Genomic DNA, 19,842 nt, shown 5'->3' on the forward strand with positions numbered 1-19,842 from the left:
GGCTACCACCTTAATCAAGCCCCAACAGAAATCCAGAAGTACTCCTCTAAAGTTGCATAGATATTGATCGCTTTATCTAGCATTAGCAGTGTGTTACAAGGTACACATATTATGGCCCTGATTGAATGACAGATGTAGGGTTTTGGTCTTAGTGCTGCAACCAATCCCACTGAGACCCATTTAGGATCAGGAAGTCTATGAACACCCTTAAGTATCACTAACAATCAGCTATATTATAACATGCCTCCTAAGACAGCCAGACATACAGTGGGGCAAAAAAGTATTTAGTCAGCCACCAATTGTGCAAGTTCTCCCACTTAAAAAGATGAGAGAGGCCTGTAATTTTCATCATAGGTACACTTCAACTATGACAGACAAAATGAAAAAGAAAATCCAGAAAATCACATTGTAGGATTTTTTATGAATTAATTTGCAAATGGTGGAAAATAAGTATTTGGTCAATAACAAAAGTTTATCTCAATACTTTGTTATATACCCTTTGTTGGCAGGAACAGAGGTCAAACGTTTTCCCAAGGTTTTCACACACTGTTGCTGGTATTTCGGCCCATTCCTCCATGCAGATCTCCTCTAGAGCAGTGATGTTTTGGGGCTGTTGCTGGGCAACACGGACTTTCAACTCCCTCCAAAGATTTTCTATGGGGTTGAGATCTGGAGACTGGCTAGGCCACTCCAGGACCTTGAAATGCTTCTTACGAAGCCACTCCTTCGTTGCCCGGGCGGTGTGTTTGGGATCATTGTCATGCTGAAAGACCCAGCCACGTTTCATCTTCAAAGCCCTTGCTGATGGAGGTTTTCACTCACAATCTCACGATACATGGCCCCATCCATTCTTTCCTTTACACGGATCAGTCGTCCTGGTCCCTTTGCAGAAAAACAGCCCCAAAGCATGATGTTTCCACCCCCATGCTTCACAGTAGGTATGGTGTTCTTTGGATGCAACTCAGCATTCTTTGTCCTCCAAACACGACAAGTTGAGTTTTTATCAAAAAGTTATATTTTGGTTTCATCTGACCATATGACATTCTCCCAATCTTCTTCTGGATCATCCAAATGCTCTCTAGCAAACTTCAGACGGGCCTGGACATGTACTGGCTTAAGCAGGGGGACACGTCTGGCACTGCAGGATTTGAGTCCCTGGCGGCGTAGTGTGTTACTGATGGTAGGCTTTGTTACTTTGGTCCCAGCTCTCTGCAGGTCATTCACTAGGTCCCCCCGTATGGTTCTGGGATTTTTGCTCACCGTTCTTGTGATCATTTTGACCCCACAGGGTGAAATCTTGCGTGGAGCCCCAGATCGAGGGAGATTATCAGTTGTCTTGTATGTCTTCCATTTCCTAATAATTGCTCCCACAGTTGATTTCTTCAAACCAAGCTGCTTACCTATTGCAGATTCAGTCTTCCCAACCTGGTGCAGGTCTACAATTTTGTTTCTGGTGTCCTTTGACAGCTCTTTGGTCTTGGCCATAGTGGAGTTTGGAGTGTGACTGTTTGAGGTTGTGGACAGGTGTCTTTCATACTGATCACACGTTCAAACAGGTGTCATTAATACAGGTAACGAGTGGAGGACAGAGGAGCCTCTTAAAGAAGAAGTTACAGGTCTTTGAGAGCCAGAAATCTTGCTTGTTTGTAGGTGACCAAATACTTATTTTCCACCATCACTTGCAAATAAATTCATTAAAAATCCTACAATGTGATTTTCTGGATTTTTTTTCTCATTTTGTATGTCATAGTTGAAGTGTACCTATGATGAAAATGACAGGCCTCATCTTTTTAAGTGGGAGAACTTGCACAATTGGTGGCCGACTAAATGCTTTTTTGCCCCACTGTATGTTGTTTTTTTAAAGACAAGGGATCACTGAATAAGTCATGGGCAATACTTATAAAAGACTGATATGGTATTTATGAATTGAATCAATATCCTCAAGGATGGATTGGACAATCCTTATTGCATAATCATGATGTGGAATTAGATATAAATGTCTGTCAGCAACAAAACTGGAGTCTGTTCACAAGGTCTTTTCTTGTTGTTGCTAGAAATGCATGGCTAATGCAGTAGACAGCATGGTCAAAGCCAAATCTACTTCCATCGGCTGGTTACATTTCAGGGGAAGGACAAAATTACTGGGGGGTTTCAGAGAAAATGAAAACTTCTCAGGAGTGAGCTGCTGTGCTCAAACTGCATGCACCAGGCATCCAGTCAGCTTCCCCATCTAAAAACCAATTTAGGGCTGCTTATTGTTTAGATAACTGCAGGCCTTAACACACTGAGGCTGTGTGTGTGTGTGTGTGTGTGTGTGTGTGTGTGTGTGTGTGAGAGAGAGAGAGAGAGAGAGAGAGGAGGCAAACACAGGTGGTTAATGCCCACCAACTGTAAATATTGCTCATAATTGTTTGTTCCAACTGACAGTTTGTTATCCAGTTAATGCTATTTAGCCTTTTATATCATGACCAGCACCATTGAGATCAAGAATCGCAACAGTGAAGATAAAAAACACTTCTTAGGCTTGGGCATTATATGATTTTCAATACAGTAAAAAAAATGGTGGTTGGGTACTTAAGTCAAGTATAATTATAAACTGGTAGGTTCGAGCCCTGAATGCTGATTGGCTGACAGCCGTGGTATATCACACCATATACCATATGACAAAACATGTATCGTTACTGCTCTAATTACGTTGGTAACCAATTTATAATAACAATAAGGCACCTCGGTGGTTTGTGGTATATGGCCTATAAACTGTATCCAGGCACTCCGTGTTGCATCGTGCGTCAGAACAGCCCTTAGCCATGGAATTTTAGCCATATACCCCCCCTCAGGCCTTACTGCTTAAATATAATACATAATTAATACCCAGCTCAGGGCACTAGCTATGCATTTGGTTTGCTAACTTGCTAAGTGGCTAAATATCATGAGCAAGTTTCTTGGTTACAGCAGAGACATTCAATCCCCTCCTGGATGGAGATCCCGGTTGCCAACAAAAGTATTATTATTTTAGTTTTTTATAGCGCCACTTGTGTGCACTTCCGGTAATACCATAAACCCAGTATGATACAGAAATGGTCTGACGATATGAAAATCTGGATACCACCCAGCCCTAACACAGAAAGTGACTCAATACATCTTGACCCAAAAGTTGTGATATTCAAGTCAACCATAATGACCTGTACAGCATATAATACATGCTTCAAATGATGCCAAGTTAACCTGCTAGTGAGATATTTAGCCCTGAATGTGATTTCCAGAGAAAACTTTCTCACCCATTAGTCAGCTGTTGTCACTAGAGTTGAATCGCGTAAACCCGGTTACTGAGATTTACCGTCCAAAACCACTCCCTTTTCCCGGAATAAATAACTGAGAGAAACCAGTATATTATAATATAATATTTATGTGAACAGCATTGCGTGAAATGGAACTTAAATGACATGCGATGCTTAAATCTGTCTTCTCTACGGCCTATGCATGATGAATCATCAACGCTCAGGGTGGGGACAGACAGCCCATGTCAGTATGAAGTGCAGTTCACAATGAATGTAGACCTATCATCGCATCATGGTAACTTTTTTTCTTGCGACAGGACGGCCTACATTTGCTGCAGCATAGCCTATGCTACAGTAATGTAAAGACTGAATGTGTGTCTAATTCACCCATCTCCATCTGGCTTTACGGGGTCACCTTATTGTTTTATTGTAAAGATTTTTTTATATATTTTTTGCAGCTCCAGAGTTTTATAAACAGCTTTTCACTCGAATATTGTTGCTTTAAATCAGTGCATGCGCGAGCACTCTCTCTCAGTCTCTCTCTCTCCTCATTAATTCCATTCAAAAGACATCCAAAATAGATAACCCCATTCTAGATGTATATACAGTGCATTCAGAAAGTATTGAAGCCCCTTGACTTTTCCACATTTTGTTACGTTACAGCTTTATCTAAAACGGATAAACCCCCCCCCCCCCCCCCCTCAACAATCTACACACAATACTCCATAATGACAAACAAAAACATCTGTTTTGTAATTTTTACAAAAACTGAAATATGACATTTACGTGAGTATTCAGACCATTTACTCAGTACTTTGTTGAAGCACCTTTGGCAGCGAATACAGCCTCAAGTCTTATAGGGTATGACGCTACAAGCTTGGCACACCTGCATTTGAGGAGTTTCTCCCATTCTTCTCTGCAAATCATCTCAAGCTCTGTCCGGTTGGATGAAGAGCGTTGCTGCACAGCTATTTTCTGGTCTCTCCAGAGATGTTCGATCGGGTTCAAGTCCGGGCTCTGGCTGGGCCACTCAAGGACATTCAGAGGCTTGTCTTGAAGCCACTCCTGCATTGTCTTGGCTTTGTGCTTAGGGTCGTTGTCCTGTTGGAAGGTGAACCTTCACCCCAGTCTGAGGTCCTGAGCAACATTCAGAGACTTTTCCCGAACCCACTACTGTGTTGTCTTGGCTGTGTGCTTAGGGTGAACCTTTGCCCCAGTCTGAGGTCCTGAGCTCTCTGGAGCAGGTTTTAATCAAGGATCTCTGTGTACTTTGCTCCGTTCATCTTTCCCTCGATTCTGACTAGAATCCCAGTCAATGCCACTGAAAAACATTCCCACAACATGATGCTGCCACTACCATGCTTCACCGTAGCGATGAGCCCAGGATTCCTCCAGACGTGATGCTTGGCATTCAGAGTTCAGTCTTGGTTTCATCAGACCAAAGAATCTGGTTGCTCATGGTCTGAGAGTCCTTTAGGTGCCTTTTGGCAAACTCCAACCGGGCTGTCATGTGCCTTTTACTGAGGAGTGGCTTCGTCTGGCCCACCTACCATAAAGGCCTGATTGGTGGAGTGCTGCAGAGATGGTTGTCCTTTTGGAAGGTTCTCCCATCTCCACAGATGGTGTCATGTCCAGTCAATTGAATTTACCACAGGTGGACTCCAATCAAGTTGCAGAAACATCTCAAGCATGATCAATGGAAACAGGATGCACCTGAGCTCCATTTTGAGGCTCATAGCAAAGGGTCTGAATATTTATGTAAATAAGGTATTTCTGTTTTTTTTTATAGATTTGTATACATTTCTATAAACATGTTTTCACTTTGTCATTATGGGGTATTGTGTGTAGATTGATGAGGAAAAATATCGGGGTCTAGCGCAATACATAGTCACCTGTGCTCTGCTAGCCTCTCTCCTTAAAAAAAACGCTCCTTAGCTCTTGGAGTCACATGTAGGAAAAGCTAGACTAGAATAGCTTGCTGGACATGATCTTTTTAGCATTTCTTATACTAATAGACTATTCGAAGAGGGTTGCAAGCTCTTGGTTGCTGAACGTTAAATACAGCAGCCAATATAACTCACGGGTAGTTTAAAAAGGATTTGAAAGGCTGGTCATGGCTCACATAAAAAAAAAATATTACAGAAACCCTAAATCCACTCCAATTTTCATACCGCCCCAACAGGTCCACAGATGACGCAATCTCTATTACACTCTACACTGCCCTTTCCCACCTGGACGAAAGTAACACCTATGTGAGAATACTATTCATTGACTACAGCTCAGCGTTCAACACCATAGTGCCCTCGAAGCTCATCACTAAGCTAAGGACCCTGGGACCAAACACCTCCCTCTGAACAGGGGCTACCTAGACCCCTCTTTTACGCTGCTACTCTCTGTTTATTATCTATGCATAATCACTTTAATAATTCTACCCACATGTACATACTACCTCAATTACCTCAACTAACCGGTGACCCCGCACATTGACTCTGTACCGGTACTCCCTATATATATATCATCGCTATTGTTAATTTACTGCTGCTGTTGAATTATTTGGTCATTTTATTTTCAATTTTTTAAGCATCTAATTTTTACTTAACATTTATTTTTCTTAAAACTTCTTAAAGCATTGTTGGTTAAGGGCTTGTAAGTAAGGATTTCACAGTAAGTTCTACACCTGTTGTACTCGGCACAAATTTGACTTGATTTGAAAGATGAGTGAATACACAATGGCGGTAGGCTATAGCAGTTACAGTGCCTTGCGAAAGTATTCGGCCCCCTTGAACTTTGCGACCTTTTGCCACATTTCAGGCTTCAAACATAAAGATATAAAACTGTATTTTTTTGTGAAGAATCAACAACAAGTGGGACACAATCATGAAGTGGAACGACATTTATTGGATATTTCAAACTTTTTAACAAATCAAAAACTGAAAAATTGGGCGTGCAAAATTATTCAGCCCCCTTAAGTTAATACTTTGTAGCGTCACCTTTTGCTGCGATTACAGCTGTAAGTCGCTTGGGGTATGTCTCTATCAGTTTTGCACATCGAGAGACCGAATTTTTTTCCCATTCCTCCTTGCAAAACAGCTCGAGCTCAGTGAGGTTGGATGGAGAGCATTTGTGAACAGCAGTTTTCAGTTCTTTCCACAGATTCTCGATTGGATTCAGGTCTGGACTTTGACTTGGCCATTCTAACACCTGGATATGTTTATTTTTGAACCATTCCATTGTAGATTTTGCTTTATGTTTTGGATCATTGTCTTGTTGGAAGACAAATCTCCGTCCCAGTCTCAGGTCTTTTGCAGACTCCATCAGGTTTTCTTCCAGAATGGTCCTGTATTTGGCTCCATCCATCTTCCCATCAATTTTAACCATCTTCCCTGTCCCTGCTGAAGAAAATCAGGCCCAAACCATGATGCTGCCACCACCATGTTTGACAGTGGGGATGGTGTGGTCAGGGTACTGAGCTGTGTTGCTTTTACGCCAAACATAACGTTTTGCATTGTTGCCAAAAAAATCCTATTTTTATAGATCCACGTCTCCAAATCCTTCTTGTGGAGGTAGCTGGCCATGGCGGGGGGGCTGGCCCCGAGAGCCGTTCAAGGATCAAGATAATACAAGTCAGACGCTGAGTGCTGAGAGGCCCTGACCTCTGTGAGGGGTCTGCTGTAACAGGAGAGGGAGGTGGCCCTGTGTAACTGAGAGATCATCTCTTACCTTGACAGCCACCAGCATCTTGTCCTTGGTAGGGCTGAGGTTATAGCACTCTGCCAGAAACACCTTCCCAAAGGCCCCCTCTCCCAGCTCCCGCTTCAGAATGATGTCCCGACGCTTTATGTGCTGTACGTCTGTAGATAGAGAGAGGGAGAGAGAGGGAGAAAGAGGGAGAAACAGAGAGAGAGAGAGAGAGAGAGAGAGAGAGAGAGAGAGAGAGAGAGAGAGAGAGAGAGAGAGAGAGAGAGAGAGAGAGAGAGAGAGAGACAGTGGGGGAGGGGGGAGGGAGAGAGAGAGACGGAGAGAGAGAGAGAGAGAGAGAGAGAGAGAGAGAGAGAGAGAGAGAGAGAGAGAGAGAGAGAGAGAGAGAGAGAGAGAGAGAGAGAGAGAGAGAGAGAGAGAGAGAGAGAGAGAGAGAGAGAGAGAGAGAGAGAGAGAGAGAGGGAGAAAGAGAGGGAGAAAGAGGGAGAGAGAGAGAGAGAGAGAGAGGGAGAAAGAGGGAGAGAGAGAGGGAGAAAGAGGGAGAGAGAGAGGGAGAGAGAGAGGGAGAGAGTTTAAGTAGCAGATCCAATATCAACAAACCATCAGTGTTTGACAGAATCAAAATTAAGTGATGGTTCACTGATGGGACTGGTAAGTCTTAAATCCTGCTACACTCTCAGAAAAAAAGGTTACAGTTTCCTGGGGTACAAAAATATCCAAATACACGTAATGTACCTTCAGAGGTACACATATAATCTCACATGGTTGATACCTTTTAGGGTACATGTGTGGATAATCGAGTATAATGGTACATTTTTGTTCCCAATATTTTGAATAGAAAGGTTCAATCATCACACACTCAAAAAAAGGGGCATGAAGGTTCATTTCTGTTTTCTAGGCCGGAGGCATGGATTAGTGGCTGGCGAGTGGAAGAGTCGTGCCAGTTTAAGTGGTCTATGGTTATGCTAATTCAAGTTTGAGCATGTCCGCTGCCAGTTCTGAAGTCTTTATAAAGGTTTACATAATGTAAGAGCATGGGACAATAAAAAGCTGTAATTAATATTACAGTGACCTTACCCCAACACTGAGCGACCTTGTCAAGAGGTACTCCCAAATTTAAGCCATTGGTGTTAAAAGTCAATAGTAGTAGCTCGCAATTCGTGGGTGCTCCTGCATGTGGGCATTCCAGCATCTGCAGGAACACCCTCCTCGAGCATCCCATTGGTTCCTTCATGAACACCACCCCTTGGGCATCCCATTGGTTCCTGTATGAACGCCGTGTGACACTTCAATGTGCGTCAAAACGGAAATAAAAGTATTATTTGAGTTTTTTTGCCTCTGCCTCCCGGAGTCCTCCTCGCTAGCCACCGGTAGACAGTGTCATTCACTCCCGCCTGCCCGAACACCTGCCTTCGCCGTTGTTAACAGAACTGCGGGGAAACAGTGCCCGACAGGCGGGGGCGAAGGACACTGTCTACCGGTCACCCCCCGCCTTCCGCTAGCACAGCGGGCAGGAGGCTGGGGCAACACTGTGTGTTAGCTAACTAGCTAGCTTGCTAGTTAGGGACCCTTTCTGGGTGCTAGCTAGCATGCTAACTAGCACACGGTGTCGCCACAGATAGATAATTCACCGGATGTATAAATGTGAAGCATCCAGTTGGCGTTTCCACTCACTACCAAATACGGTAGTGAGAGTAAGCCCAGTGGCTGGCAGTGGGAGAAGATGGAACGAGATGGATTTTGGCAAACATTCTGATAATTTACTCCTTGACTAAACATTTGATCTCAATACAGTATTCTGTTCCCAAATATACAATCTGTTATGAACAGAGTGGACTACGTTTTGTAAACTTTACCCTTTGCCAAAGTTTCAAAACGTTGCATTGTTTAAAAGGTGTGCAAAGGCGAATTGAGTTACTGCACACGCGCACTTCAGAGTAGGCGTTCCCCAATTGGAATATGCAAATGAATGATAGAACGCGCCAATAGGATCTTGCTAGCTCCTGCTTGGCTCTGCCTACCTCATTGCTTATTCTGCCCACTATGGCTCATTTGTTTCCCATTTAAAATGACAGGTTGTGGTCTTTCTTGGTTTAATTATAACATTCTTTGGTGTCACCCCCGCCTCCCACCTGCAGTGTACCAGACTAGCTGGCTAAACTAGCACACTCTTTTAAGGTACAAACTACAAGGGTACAACTATGTGTATAACTAATGGTCAAATGGACGACTACCAGTGACAGGCGTTTGTACCCCATTAAGTAGAATTCTGTACTTTTTTCTGAGAGTATATGATGCCTCAGTGGATCTAATTTGAGGCATAGAGCCATATAAGACCTGCTGTGGAGCTATAGAGTGTTAGAAGAGATGTGAGGGTAAAACACATTATGTTGTTACATACTTAGGGCATACATAAATAAACAGTTATAAAATGTCCATTGCCCTGTAATAATCTAGCATCTTATAACCTGCGCACCTTAGCAACTGGAGTGAGGAAATGTTCATTCAGTTCCCAACCAACAGGAAAACAATGCTGAAAAGTCTAAATGATCCCTTTCCCTTCCAAATTTAAAAAATAAAATGATCCGAACAATCCAATCAAACCTGGAAAATGTCAGGAACCTGTCTGCAACCTGTGCAGTGGAAAAATGGTGGTGAAATCACAGTGTACAGACAGTATTAGTCCTTAAACTCAGTGCTTTCCACGTGTTCTGCGTGGCTGAGAGCTGTTGCTGGGAGAGAGTGGCTTCCATATGGCAAGTCACAGCAGCAGCTGGTATTTACTCAATACAGGAGTTCTGGATGAGCTGTTGTCCAACACCAATAGCCACTACTGTCCAAGGTCCAGCCATGCCCAGTACCACAGATACCCCTGGAGGGCTAGGGCAGAGCAGAGGAATAGGTAAATACTGAGGGATGGATTGGACAAAGCTCTCATTACTATTGGTTGGCACAAACTAGTCATTACGCTCATGAAGCACCAGAGAAATTGTAGCTATAATGTAATTAGCACCATCAAGGCAATAAGAAATTATCAACACCATGATAGCACTGCAAATATTTCTGCTTGAACCACAAGGTTCAAAACATCTTAAAAACATGTTTTATAATGGATTGCACTGGACTGAGATTTTTTTTAAAGAAAACATTTTTAAAAAACAGCAAACCCACCCCATATCAGGATGCAGAAATAAATAATTGTTTTTGTCCCTCTGCAATTGCTTCTTTTATCCTCTCCCTTCTCAATTTCCCAGAAAGACAGTGATAGGTTTACAATAAGCAGGTGGCTGTGGGTATGCTGGAAGGTGTGCCATCCATCCACACAAAGCAATTAAGGAAGTTACAAATAGCTTGGGTTAATTGTCTCATTACCACAGCGGTTGTAGTGCGTTCACCTCCCTGTTTATATGGGCGAGGGCACCCATTCAGGGAGGTTACCCTCACTGGGCCTCATCTGTCTCAGTGTGGACCAGAAGCACAGAGCACACAGCTGGGACAGAGCAGGACACAGTCTTCATCCTAATTAGGCCGCTTTGCTTTGGCAGCACAGATGTTGACTCCACTGCAGTGAAAATGACAGAAGACCAAACTAGGGCTGATTTGGATAGAAATGCTGGCAAATTGTTGCTATTTGATTGGGAATGTAGTAACCGTAGCAATTTATCCTCCCACTCTCTTGCACTGTCTACTGTTGACCATAAAAATGACAAACAATAGTGCAGCATTTCATTCAGTCCAATCACAACATCACTAGCACTTGACTTCTGAATGATGACTTTATGCAAATGCTGCTGTTTTCGAGAGTGACTTTTCATCAAAAGTGACTTCTCATTATATTATCTCTGTTTAACATATTAGAGCTCAAACACCATTGTACAGAAGAGTAAACAGATGTGCCAAACATTTGCCAAATCTTCAATCTATCAGTAAAAGGCCACGTTTGAGCACTTATTTTTTCATAACATTTTTTTCCCATTTGAACACTTTTTAATAGCGTCTGCTATAAGATCAAAATCTTCACTGGAGTAAACAGTTCATTTTGCTACCATTTGGCTTGAGAAAAAGTAGGGGAAAAAAGTAGGAAAGGCAACAAAAAAAATGAAGCAATCTCTGCATGCTCGCTATGCCGGTCAGATGTACAGTGCCTTCGGAAAGTATTCAGACCCATTGACTTTTTCAATTTTTTGTTACATCACAGTCTTATTCTAAAATGGATTACATTTTTTTCTCATCAAATCTACACACAATACCCCATAATGACAAAGCAGTAAGAGGTTATAAAGACATTTCTGCAAATTTATTACAAATAAAAAACTGAAATATTACATTTACATAAGTATTCAGACCCTTTACTTACCACTTTGTTGAAGCACCTTTGGCAGCGATTACAACATCGAGTCTTCTTGGGTATGACGCTACAAGCTTGGCACACCTGTTTTTGGAGAGTTTCTCCCATTCTTCTCTGCAGATCCTCTCAAGCTCTGTCAGGTTGGATGGGGAGCGTTGCTGCACAGCTATTTTCAGGTCTCTCCAAAGATGTTAGATCGGGTTCAAGTCCAGGCTCTGGCAGGGCCACTCAAGGACATTCAGAGACTTGTTCCCTGAAGCCACTACTGCGTTTTGTTGGTTGTGTGCTTAGGGTTGTTGTCCTGTTGGAAGGTGAACCTTCACCGCAGTCTGAGGTCCTGAGCACTCTGGATCAGGTTTTCATCAAGCATCTCTCTGTACTTTGCTCCGTTCATCTTTACCTCAATCCTGACAATTCTCTCAGTCTCTGCCGCTGAAAAACATCCACACAGCATGATGCTGCCACCAACATGCTTCACCGTAGGGATGGTGCCAAGTTTCCTACAGACATGACGCTTGGCATTCAGGCCAAAGAGTTCAATCTTGGTTTCATCAGACCAGAGAATCTTGTTTCTCATTGTCTGAGAGTCTTTAGATGCCTTTTGGCTAACTCCAAGCGGGCTGTCATGTGCCTTTTACTGAAGAGTGGCTTCCGTCTGGCCACTTTACCATAGAGGCCTGATTGGTGGAGTGCTGCAGAGATTGTTGTCCTTCGGTAATTTTCTTCCATCTCTACAGAGGAACTCTAGAGCTCTGTCAGAGTGACCATCGAGTTCTTGGTCACCTCCCCAACCAAGGCCCTTCTCCCCCAATTGCTCAGTTTGGCCGAGCGAACAGCTCTAGGAAGGTCCTTGGTGGTTCCAAACTTGTTCCATTTAAGAATGATGGATGCCACTGTGTTATTGGTGACATTCAATGCTGCAGAAATGTTTTGGTACCCTTCCCCAGATCTGTGCCTCTACAAAATCCTGTCTTGGAGCTCTACGTACAATTCCTTCGACCTCATGGCTTCGTTTTTGCTCTGACAGGTGTGTGCCTTTCCAAATCAGGCCCAATTAATTGAATTTACCACAGGTGGACTCCAATGAAGTTGTAGAAACATCTCAAGGATGATCAATGGAAACAGGATTCACCTGAGCTCAATTTTGAGTCTCATAGAAAATGGTCTGAATACCTATGTAAATAATGTATTTCTGTTTATTATTTTTAATACATTTGCTAAAATGTTGTCATTATGAGTTATTGTGTGTAGATTACTGAGTTGTTTTTGTATTAATCCATTTTAGAATGAGGCTTTAACGTAAAAAAAGATTGTAAAAAGTCAAGGGATCTGAATACTTTCTGAAGGCACTGTATAGTCCACTTCCTTCCTGTATTATTCAGTGTTTAAATTAGTAGAGTAGAGCAGATTGACTTTTTTCCAAAAGCTTCCATAATGCCCTCTCAACCCACCTCCATGTTCTACTCCTAGCAACACCATTACCCCTCGCTCTCCAAATGTTCCCAATGCTTTCTGCAACCGTATCTTACGGAAGAAAAGAGCTTCTGGATATCAGGACAGTGATCACTCACCTCGGATTAGACGAAGATTTCTTCAACAACAACAACAGCAGCAAGCAGGACTCACATGATATTCTCCAAACACAGCTCAGGAAAGACATCCCAATTATTCACAAAAGGAAGCAACGCAGAGGAAGAAGAGCCGGATGCCTCGTCCGGATCCACAGAAGACAACTAGGAAAGCTGCCGTTACGGTCAATATTACTCGCCAACGTGCAATCATTGGACAATAAACTAGACGAGGTAAGATCACGAATATCCTATCAAAGGGACATCAAAAACCGTAATATCCTATGCTTCACGGAATTGTGGCTGAATGACGACATGGATATTCAGCTAACAGGATACACGCTGCACCGGCAGGATAGAACAGCACACTCCGGTAAGACAAGGGGGGGGGGGGGGTATTTGTGCATATTTGTAAACAACAGCTGGTGCATGAAATCTAAGGAAGTCTCTAGATTGTGCTCGCCTGAAGTAGAGTATACTGTGATAGACTGCAGGCCACACTACTTGCCTAGAGAGTTCTCAGCTATACTTTTCGTGGGAGTTTATTTACCACCACAGACAGATGCTGGCACTAAGACCGCACTCAGTCAGCTGTATAAGGAAATAAGAAAACAGGAAACCACTCACCCAGAGGCGGCGCTCCCAGTGGCCGGAGACTTTAATGCAGGGAAACTTAAATCAGTTCTACCAAATCTCTATCAACATGGTAAATGTGCAACCAGAGGGAAAAAAATCTAGATCACCTGTACTCCACACACAGATACGCGTACAAAGCTCTCCCTCGCCCTCCATTTGGTAAATCCGACCACAACTCTATCCTCCTGATTCCTGATTACAAGCAAATATGAAAGCAGGAAGCACCAGTGACTCGGTCTATAAAAAAAATGGTCAGATGAAGCAGATGCTAAACTACAGGACTGCTTTGCTATCACAGACTGGAACATATTCCCGGGATTCTTCCAATGACATTGAGGAATACACCACATCAGTCACTGGCTTTATCAATAAGTGCATTGAGGACGTCGTCCCCACAGTGACTGTACATACATACCCCAACCAGAAGCCATGGATTACAGGCAACATTCGCACTGAGCTAAAGGGTAGAGCTGCCGCTTTCAAGGTATGGGACTCTAACACGGAAGCTTACAAGAAATCCCGCTATGCCCTGCGACAAACCATCAAACAGGCAAAGCGTTAATACAGGGCTAAGATTGAATCATACTACACCGGCTCCGACGCTCTTCGGATGTGGCAGGGCTTGCAAACTATTTCAGACTACAAAAGGGAAGCACAGCCGTGAGCTGCCCAGTGACACGAGCCTACCAGATGAGCTAAATCACTTCTATGCTCACTTCGAGGCAAGCAACACTGAGGCATGCATGAGAGCATCAGCTGTTCTGGATGACTGTGTGATCACACACTCCGTAGCCGACGTGAGCAAGACCTTTAAACAGGTCAACATACACAAGGCTGCGGGGCCAGACGGATTACCAGGACGTGTGCTCCGGGCATGTGCTGACCAACTGGCAGGTGTCTTCACTGACATTTTCAACATGTCCCTGATTGAGTCTGTAATACCAACATGCTTCAAGCAGACCACCATAGTCCCTGTGCCCAAGAACACAAAGGCAACCTGCCTAAATGACTACAGACCCGTAGCACTCACGTCCGTAGCCATGAAGTGCTTTGAAAGGCTGGTAATGGCTCATATCAACACCATTATCCCAGAAACCCTAGACCCACTCCAATTTGCATACCTATTGCACTCCACACTGCCCTTTCTCACCTGGACAAAAGGAACACCTATGTGAGAATGCTGTTCATTGACTACAGCTCAGCGTTCAACACCATAGTACCCTCAAAGCGCATCACCAAGCTAAGGATCCTAACACCTCCCTCTGCAACTGGATCCTGGACTTCTTGACAGGCCGCCCCCAGGTGGTGAGGGTAGGTAGCAACACATCTGCCACGCTGATCCTCAACACTGGAGCTCCCCAGGGGTGCGTGCTCAGTCCCCTCCTGTACTCCCTGTTCACCCACGACTGCATGGTCAGGCACAACTCCAACACCATCATTAAGTTTGCTGACGACACAACAGTGGTAGGCCTGATCACCAACATCGACGAGACAGCCTATAGGGAGGAGGTCCTGGCCGGGTGGTGCCAGAATAACAACCTATCCCTCAACGTAACCAAGACTAAGGAGATGATTGTGGACTACAGTAAAAGGAGCACCGAGCACGTCCCCATTCTCATCTGTAGTGGAGCAGGTTGAGAGCTTCAAATTCCTTGGTGTCCACATCAGCAACAAACTAGATTGGTCCAAACACACCAAGACAGTCGTGAAGAGGGCGCGACAAAGCCTATTCCCCCTCAGAAAACTAAAAAGATTTGGCATGGGTCCTGAGATCCTCAAAAGGTTCTACAGCTGCAACATCGAGAGCATCCTGACCTGTTGCATCACTGCCTGGTACGGCAATTGCTCTGCCTCCGACCGCAAGGCACTTCAGAGGGTAGTGCGTACGGCCCAGTACATGACTGGGGCAAAGCTGCCTGCCATCCAGGACCTCTACACCAGGCGGTGTCAGAGGAAGGCCCTAAAAATTGTCAAAGACCCCAGCCACCCCAGTCATAGACTGGTCTCTCTACTACCACGTGGCAAGCGGTACCGGAGTGCCAAGTCTAGGACAAAAAGGCTTCTCAACAGTTTTTACCCCCAAGCCATAAGACTACTGAACAGGTAACCAAATGGTTACCCGGACTATTTGCATTGTGTTCCCCCCCCAACCCCTCTTTTACGCTGCTGCTACTCTCTGTTTATCTTATATGCATAGTCACTTACTCTATACATTCATGTACATACTACCTAAATTGGCCCGAACAACAGGTGCTCCCGCACATTGGCTAACCGGGCTATCTGCATTGTGTCCCGCCACCCGCCAACCCCACTTTAATGCTTCTGCTACTCTCTGTTCATCATATATGCATAGTCACTTTAACGATACCTACATGTACACACTACCTGAATAAGCCTGACTAACAGTTGTCTGTATATAGCCTTGCTACTCTTTTTTCAAATGTCTTTTGACTGTTGTTTTATTTCTTTACTTACACACACACACACACACACACCTTCTTTTTTTCCGCACCATTGGTTAGAACCTGTAAGTAAGTATTTCACTGTAAGGTCTACACCTGTTGTATTCGGTGCACGTGGCAAATACATTTTGATTTGATTTTCATACAGTTCATATTATATTTGTCATTTTATTATTCAACGTTGAGGGCAGATGGTGCCCCCCCAAAAAATGTTAGAATCCACTGGTCTACACACAGAGCAGAGCACCTTCTCCTCTGGACTCGCTCTTCTCCTCCATGAGATTCAACCAGAGCCCTCTCACCTGAATCCGTGTCAACGTATTTTATTAGATTCTATTTCTCTAATGCAGAGGAGCAGAATGAATCTCTATCAGCACATTTCCTTCCCAGGCTCTGGCAGACAATGTAGAGCAATCTCTCTTTCAGAGCTGCACTGTTGTCCAGGAGCTTTGGCTGAGGGGATGTTGAAGACCACTATAGCAAACAGAGGGATGCAGAGCATGAAATAGGAAAACAAGCAAAAACACTAGAGAGAAAAATGCATGTTGAGGTGCATCTATGTATTACAAACCTACAGTATCCTACACTAGGAGATGTTCCTGTTGCTTTGTTGAACACTCGATAGGCCGATGCATACAGTGGGGCAAAAAAGTATTTAGTCAACCACCAAATGTGCCAGTTCCTTCACTTAAAAATACGAGAGAGGCCTGCAATTTTCATCATAGGTACAATTCAACTATGACAGACAAAATGAGAAAAAAAATAATGGTGGAAAATAAGTATTTGGTCAATAACAAAAGTTTATCTCAATACTTTGTTATATACCCTTTGTTGGCAATGACAGAGGTCAAACGTTTTCTGTAAGTCTTCACAAGATTTTCACACACTGTTGCTGGTATTTTGGACCATTCCTCTATGCAGATATCCTCTAGAGCAGTGATGTTTTGGGGCTGTTGCTGGGCAACACGAACTTTCAACTCCCTCCAAAGATTTTCTATGGGGTTGAGATCTGGAGACTGGCTAGGCCACTCCAGGACCTTGACATGCTTCTTACGAAGCCACTCCTTCGTTGCCAGGGCGGTGTGTTTGGGATCTTGTCATGCTGAAAGACCCAGCCACGTTTCATCTTCAATGCCCTTCCTGATGGAAGGAGATTTTCACTCAAAATCTCATGATACATGGCCCCATTCATTCTTTCCTTTACACAGATCAGTCGTCCTGGTCCCTTTGCAGAAAAACAGCCCCAAAGCATGATGTTTCCACCCCCATGCTTCACAGTAGGTATGGTGTTCTTTGGATGCAACTCAGCATTCTTTGTCCTCCAAACACAACGAGTTGAGTTTTTACCAAAAAGTTATATTTTGGTTTCATCTGACCATATGACATTCTCCCAATCTTCTTCTGGATCATCCAAATGCTCTCTAGCAAACTTCAGACGGGCCTGGACACGTCTGGCACTGCAGGATTTGAGTCCCTGGCGGCATAGCGTGTTACTGATGGTAGGCTTTGTTACTTTGGTCCCAGCTCTCTGCAGGTCATTCACTAGGTCCCCCCGTGTGGTTCTGGGATTTTTGCTCACCGTTCTTGTGATCATTTTGACCCCATGGGGTGAGATTTATCGTGGAGCCCCAGATCGAGGGAGATTATCAGTGGTCTTGTATGTCTTCCATTTCCTAATAATTGCTCCCACAGTTGATTTCTTCAAACTAAGCTGCTTACCTATTGCAGATTCAGTCTTCCCAGCCTGGTGCAGGTCTACAATTTTGTTTCTGGTGTCCTTTGACAGCTCTTTGGTCTTGGCCATAGTAGAGTTTGGAGTGTGATTGTTTGAGGTTGTGGACAGGTGTCTTTTATACTGATAACAAGTTCAAACAGGTAACATAAATACAGGTAACGAGTGGAGGACAGAGGAGCCTCTTAAAGAAGAAGTTACAGGTCTGTGAGAGCCAGAAATCTTGCTTGTTTGTAGGTGACCAAATACTTATTTTCCACCATCATTTGCAAATAAATTCATAAAAAATCCTACAATGTGATTTTCTGGAATTTTTTTCTCATTTTGTCTGTCATAGTTGAAGTGTACCTATGATGAAAATTACAGGCCTCTCTCATCTTTTTGAGTGGGAGAACTTGCACAATTGGTGGCTGACTAAATACTTTTTTGCCCCACTGTACATGTGGTACAATACCTTCAAACTTGCTGATCCAGTCAAAGGTCAATTAGTTGGATTTTCCATTGCTCGTACACACAATATCACAGTGAACGCCGCCATACTGTATTACCTAGCTTACTCACGAAAACATATATTACTCACGATACCACATATATTATGTGGTATGGGATGGTGGTGTTGACAGAAGGAGAGATCAAGGAGAGACAGACACACAGAGAGGATATCATAGTTGGGTGATGCTGGGAAAGTGTGTATTCAGAAAGTCTTGAGGGGAAACAAAAGGCAGGGCAATTCACGCCTGCCGTTGAAACCTGGATGCTGAACAGCACTGTAAGCAAACACGACAATCACATGAATAAAGAATGAGCTTTAAAGCGTGAGCAGTGGTGTGTGAAAAACACGTCTCATTGTGTCTGGAGAGGCTTGTGAGGAAGGAAACAGCAGGCCTCACTTCAGGGCATTACAACCATCCAAGGTTGGTTGGAAGATTGTAATGTATGTATGAAGAGGGCCGAACATACGGAGCATCTGGAGTCAGTGCCAACCCCCTCAGCAAGGCTCTTCACATAACAAAACAGGCAATGATGAAGCCAAGTCCAGACTGGAAAATCATCATCATGTGGTTATAGTCTTCTTACGAATAGTTATTCAATATTGAAGAAAAATTTTAGAATATTAACCTGACGGTTAACGAGACACTGACCCTCGACCCACTGACCCTCGACCCACTGACCCTCGCCTTCCAACACCTGTCGGTGTTTTTATGACCTTGTTGTTCTTTAAAGTGTGTCTCATAATTATGTCAGAACAGAGCTGATGGAAAAGCTCCTTAAAAGCTCCAATGCATTCAAATGTATATTTGTATATATCTGAATAGTAGCAGGGGTGGCTAATACAGGTCATGTACACAAACAGACTTGAATTTACTTTGGAGTGAACCAGCAGGGTAACACTCAACACCCACCTCAGCTTGGTGAAATTGAATGGCCTCAAGTACAGATGTTGGGGAGATCAATTTGAGTCAAATTGTGCAAGTCTAAATGTTTTTGGGGCTGAAACAGCATGCTGTTGCATGCTATAGAGACTCTGCACACAGTCTGTGTCGCATAAACTTTATACCGTGTGTCATCACCATGAGTGTACAAATCACACACATCATCTGCTGATACAAGGGCTATAATTTGACTGAAACATAGAATGTCCAACTCTACCTATCACTTATCAGAACCACTTTAACAAGTGACTGGAGAATGGCAAGCACAGATTTCCTGAACAGAAGCTGTGCTATGTGAAATACAATATGAAATATCCTGAAGTCATTTTTAAGTACAAAACATTCTCCTGCTGTTCGTTTGATTCATCAAAGTAGAGCCTGTACGCTCGATATGTGAAGCTTCAGTATTTCATTTGGAGTTTGACAAATTAAAAGTTGAAACTCTCCCGCGAGTCTAGCATGTTATCAAACTGTTATTGAGACACTATCAAGGTCATATTGACTTTCTGACTTGTGCACTGTAGCAGACGTTGCATCCATGGATGGGATACAGTAGCCCAGCAGGAGGTGGAGCGCAGAGCAAGGTTACAGTCTGCGGTGTGGTGGCCGTTATGCCACTGGGTTGCAATTAGAATGCTTTTAAGGAGTTGAGAGACTCACGTTGGCATACATAGAGCTACATTAAC

The 19,842-nt window shown here is 43.7% G+C and overlaps 1 protein-coding gene across 6 annotated transcripts in view; it reads right to left on the bottom strand.

Moving 5' to 3' along the window:
* Positions 1-19,842, bottom strand: part of ntrk3a (neurotrophic tyrosine kinase, receptor, type 3a) — a 260,675-nt gene that overhangs the window by 21,118 nt on the left and 219,715 nt on the right. For all 6 annotated transcript variants that reach the window (XM_031801796.1, XM_031801793.1, XM_031801795.1 and 3 more), the window contains one exon: positions 6,999-7,129. In XM_031801796.1, coding sequence (XP_031657656.1) covers positions 6,999-7,129 — 131 coding nt within the window. The remainder of the gene's footprint in view (positions 1-6,998; positions 7,130-19,842) is intronic.

The sequence above is a fragment of the Oncorhynchus kisutch genome, linkage group LG22 (assembly GCF_002021735.2).
Source record: "Oncorhynchus kisutch isolate 150728-3 linkage group LG22, Okis_V2, whole genome shotgun sequence".
Taxonomy (NCBI): domain Eukaryota; kingdom Metazoa; phylum Chordata; class Actinopteri; order Salmoniformes; family Salmonidae; genus Oncorhynchus; species Oncorhynchus kisutch.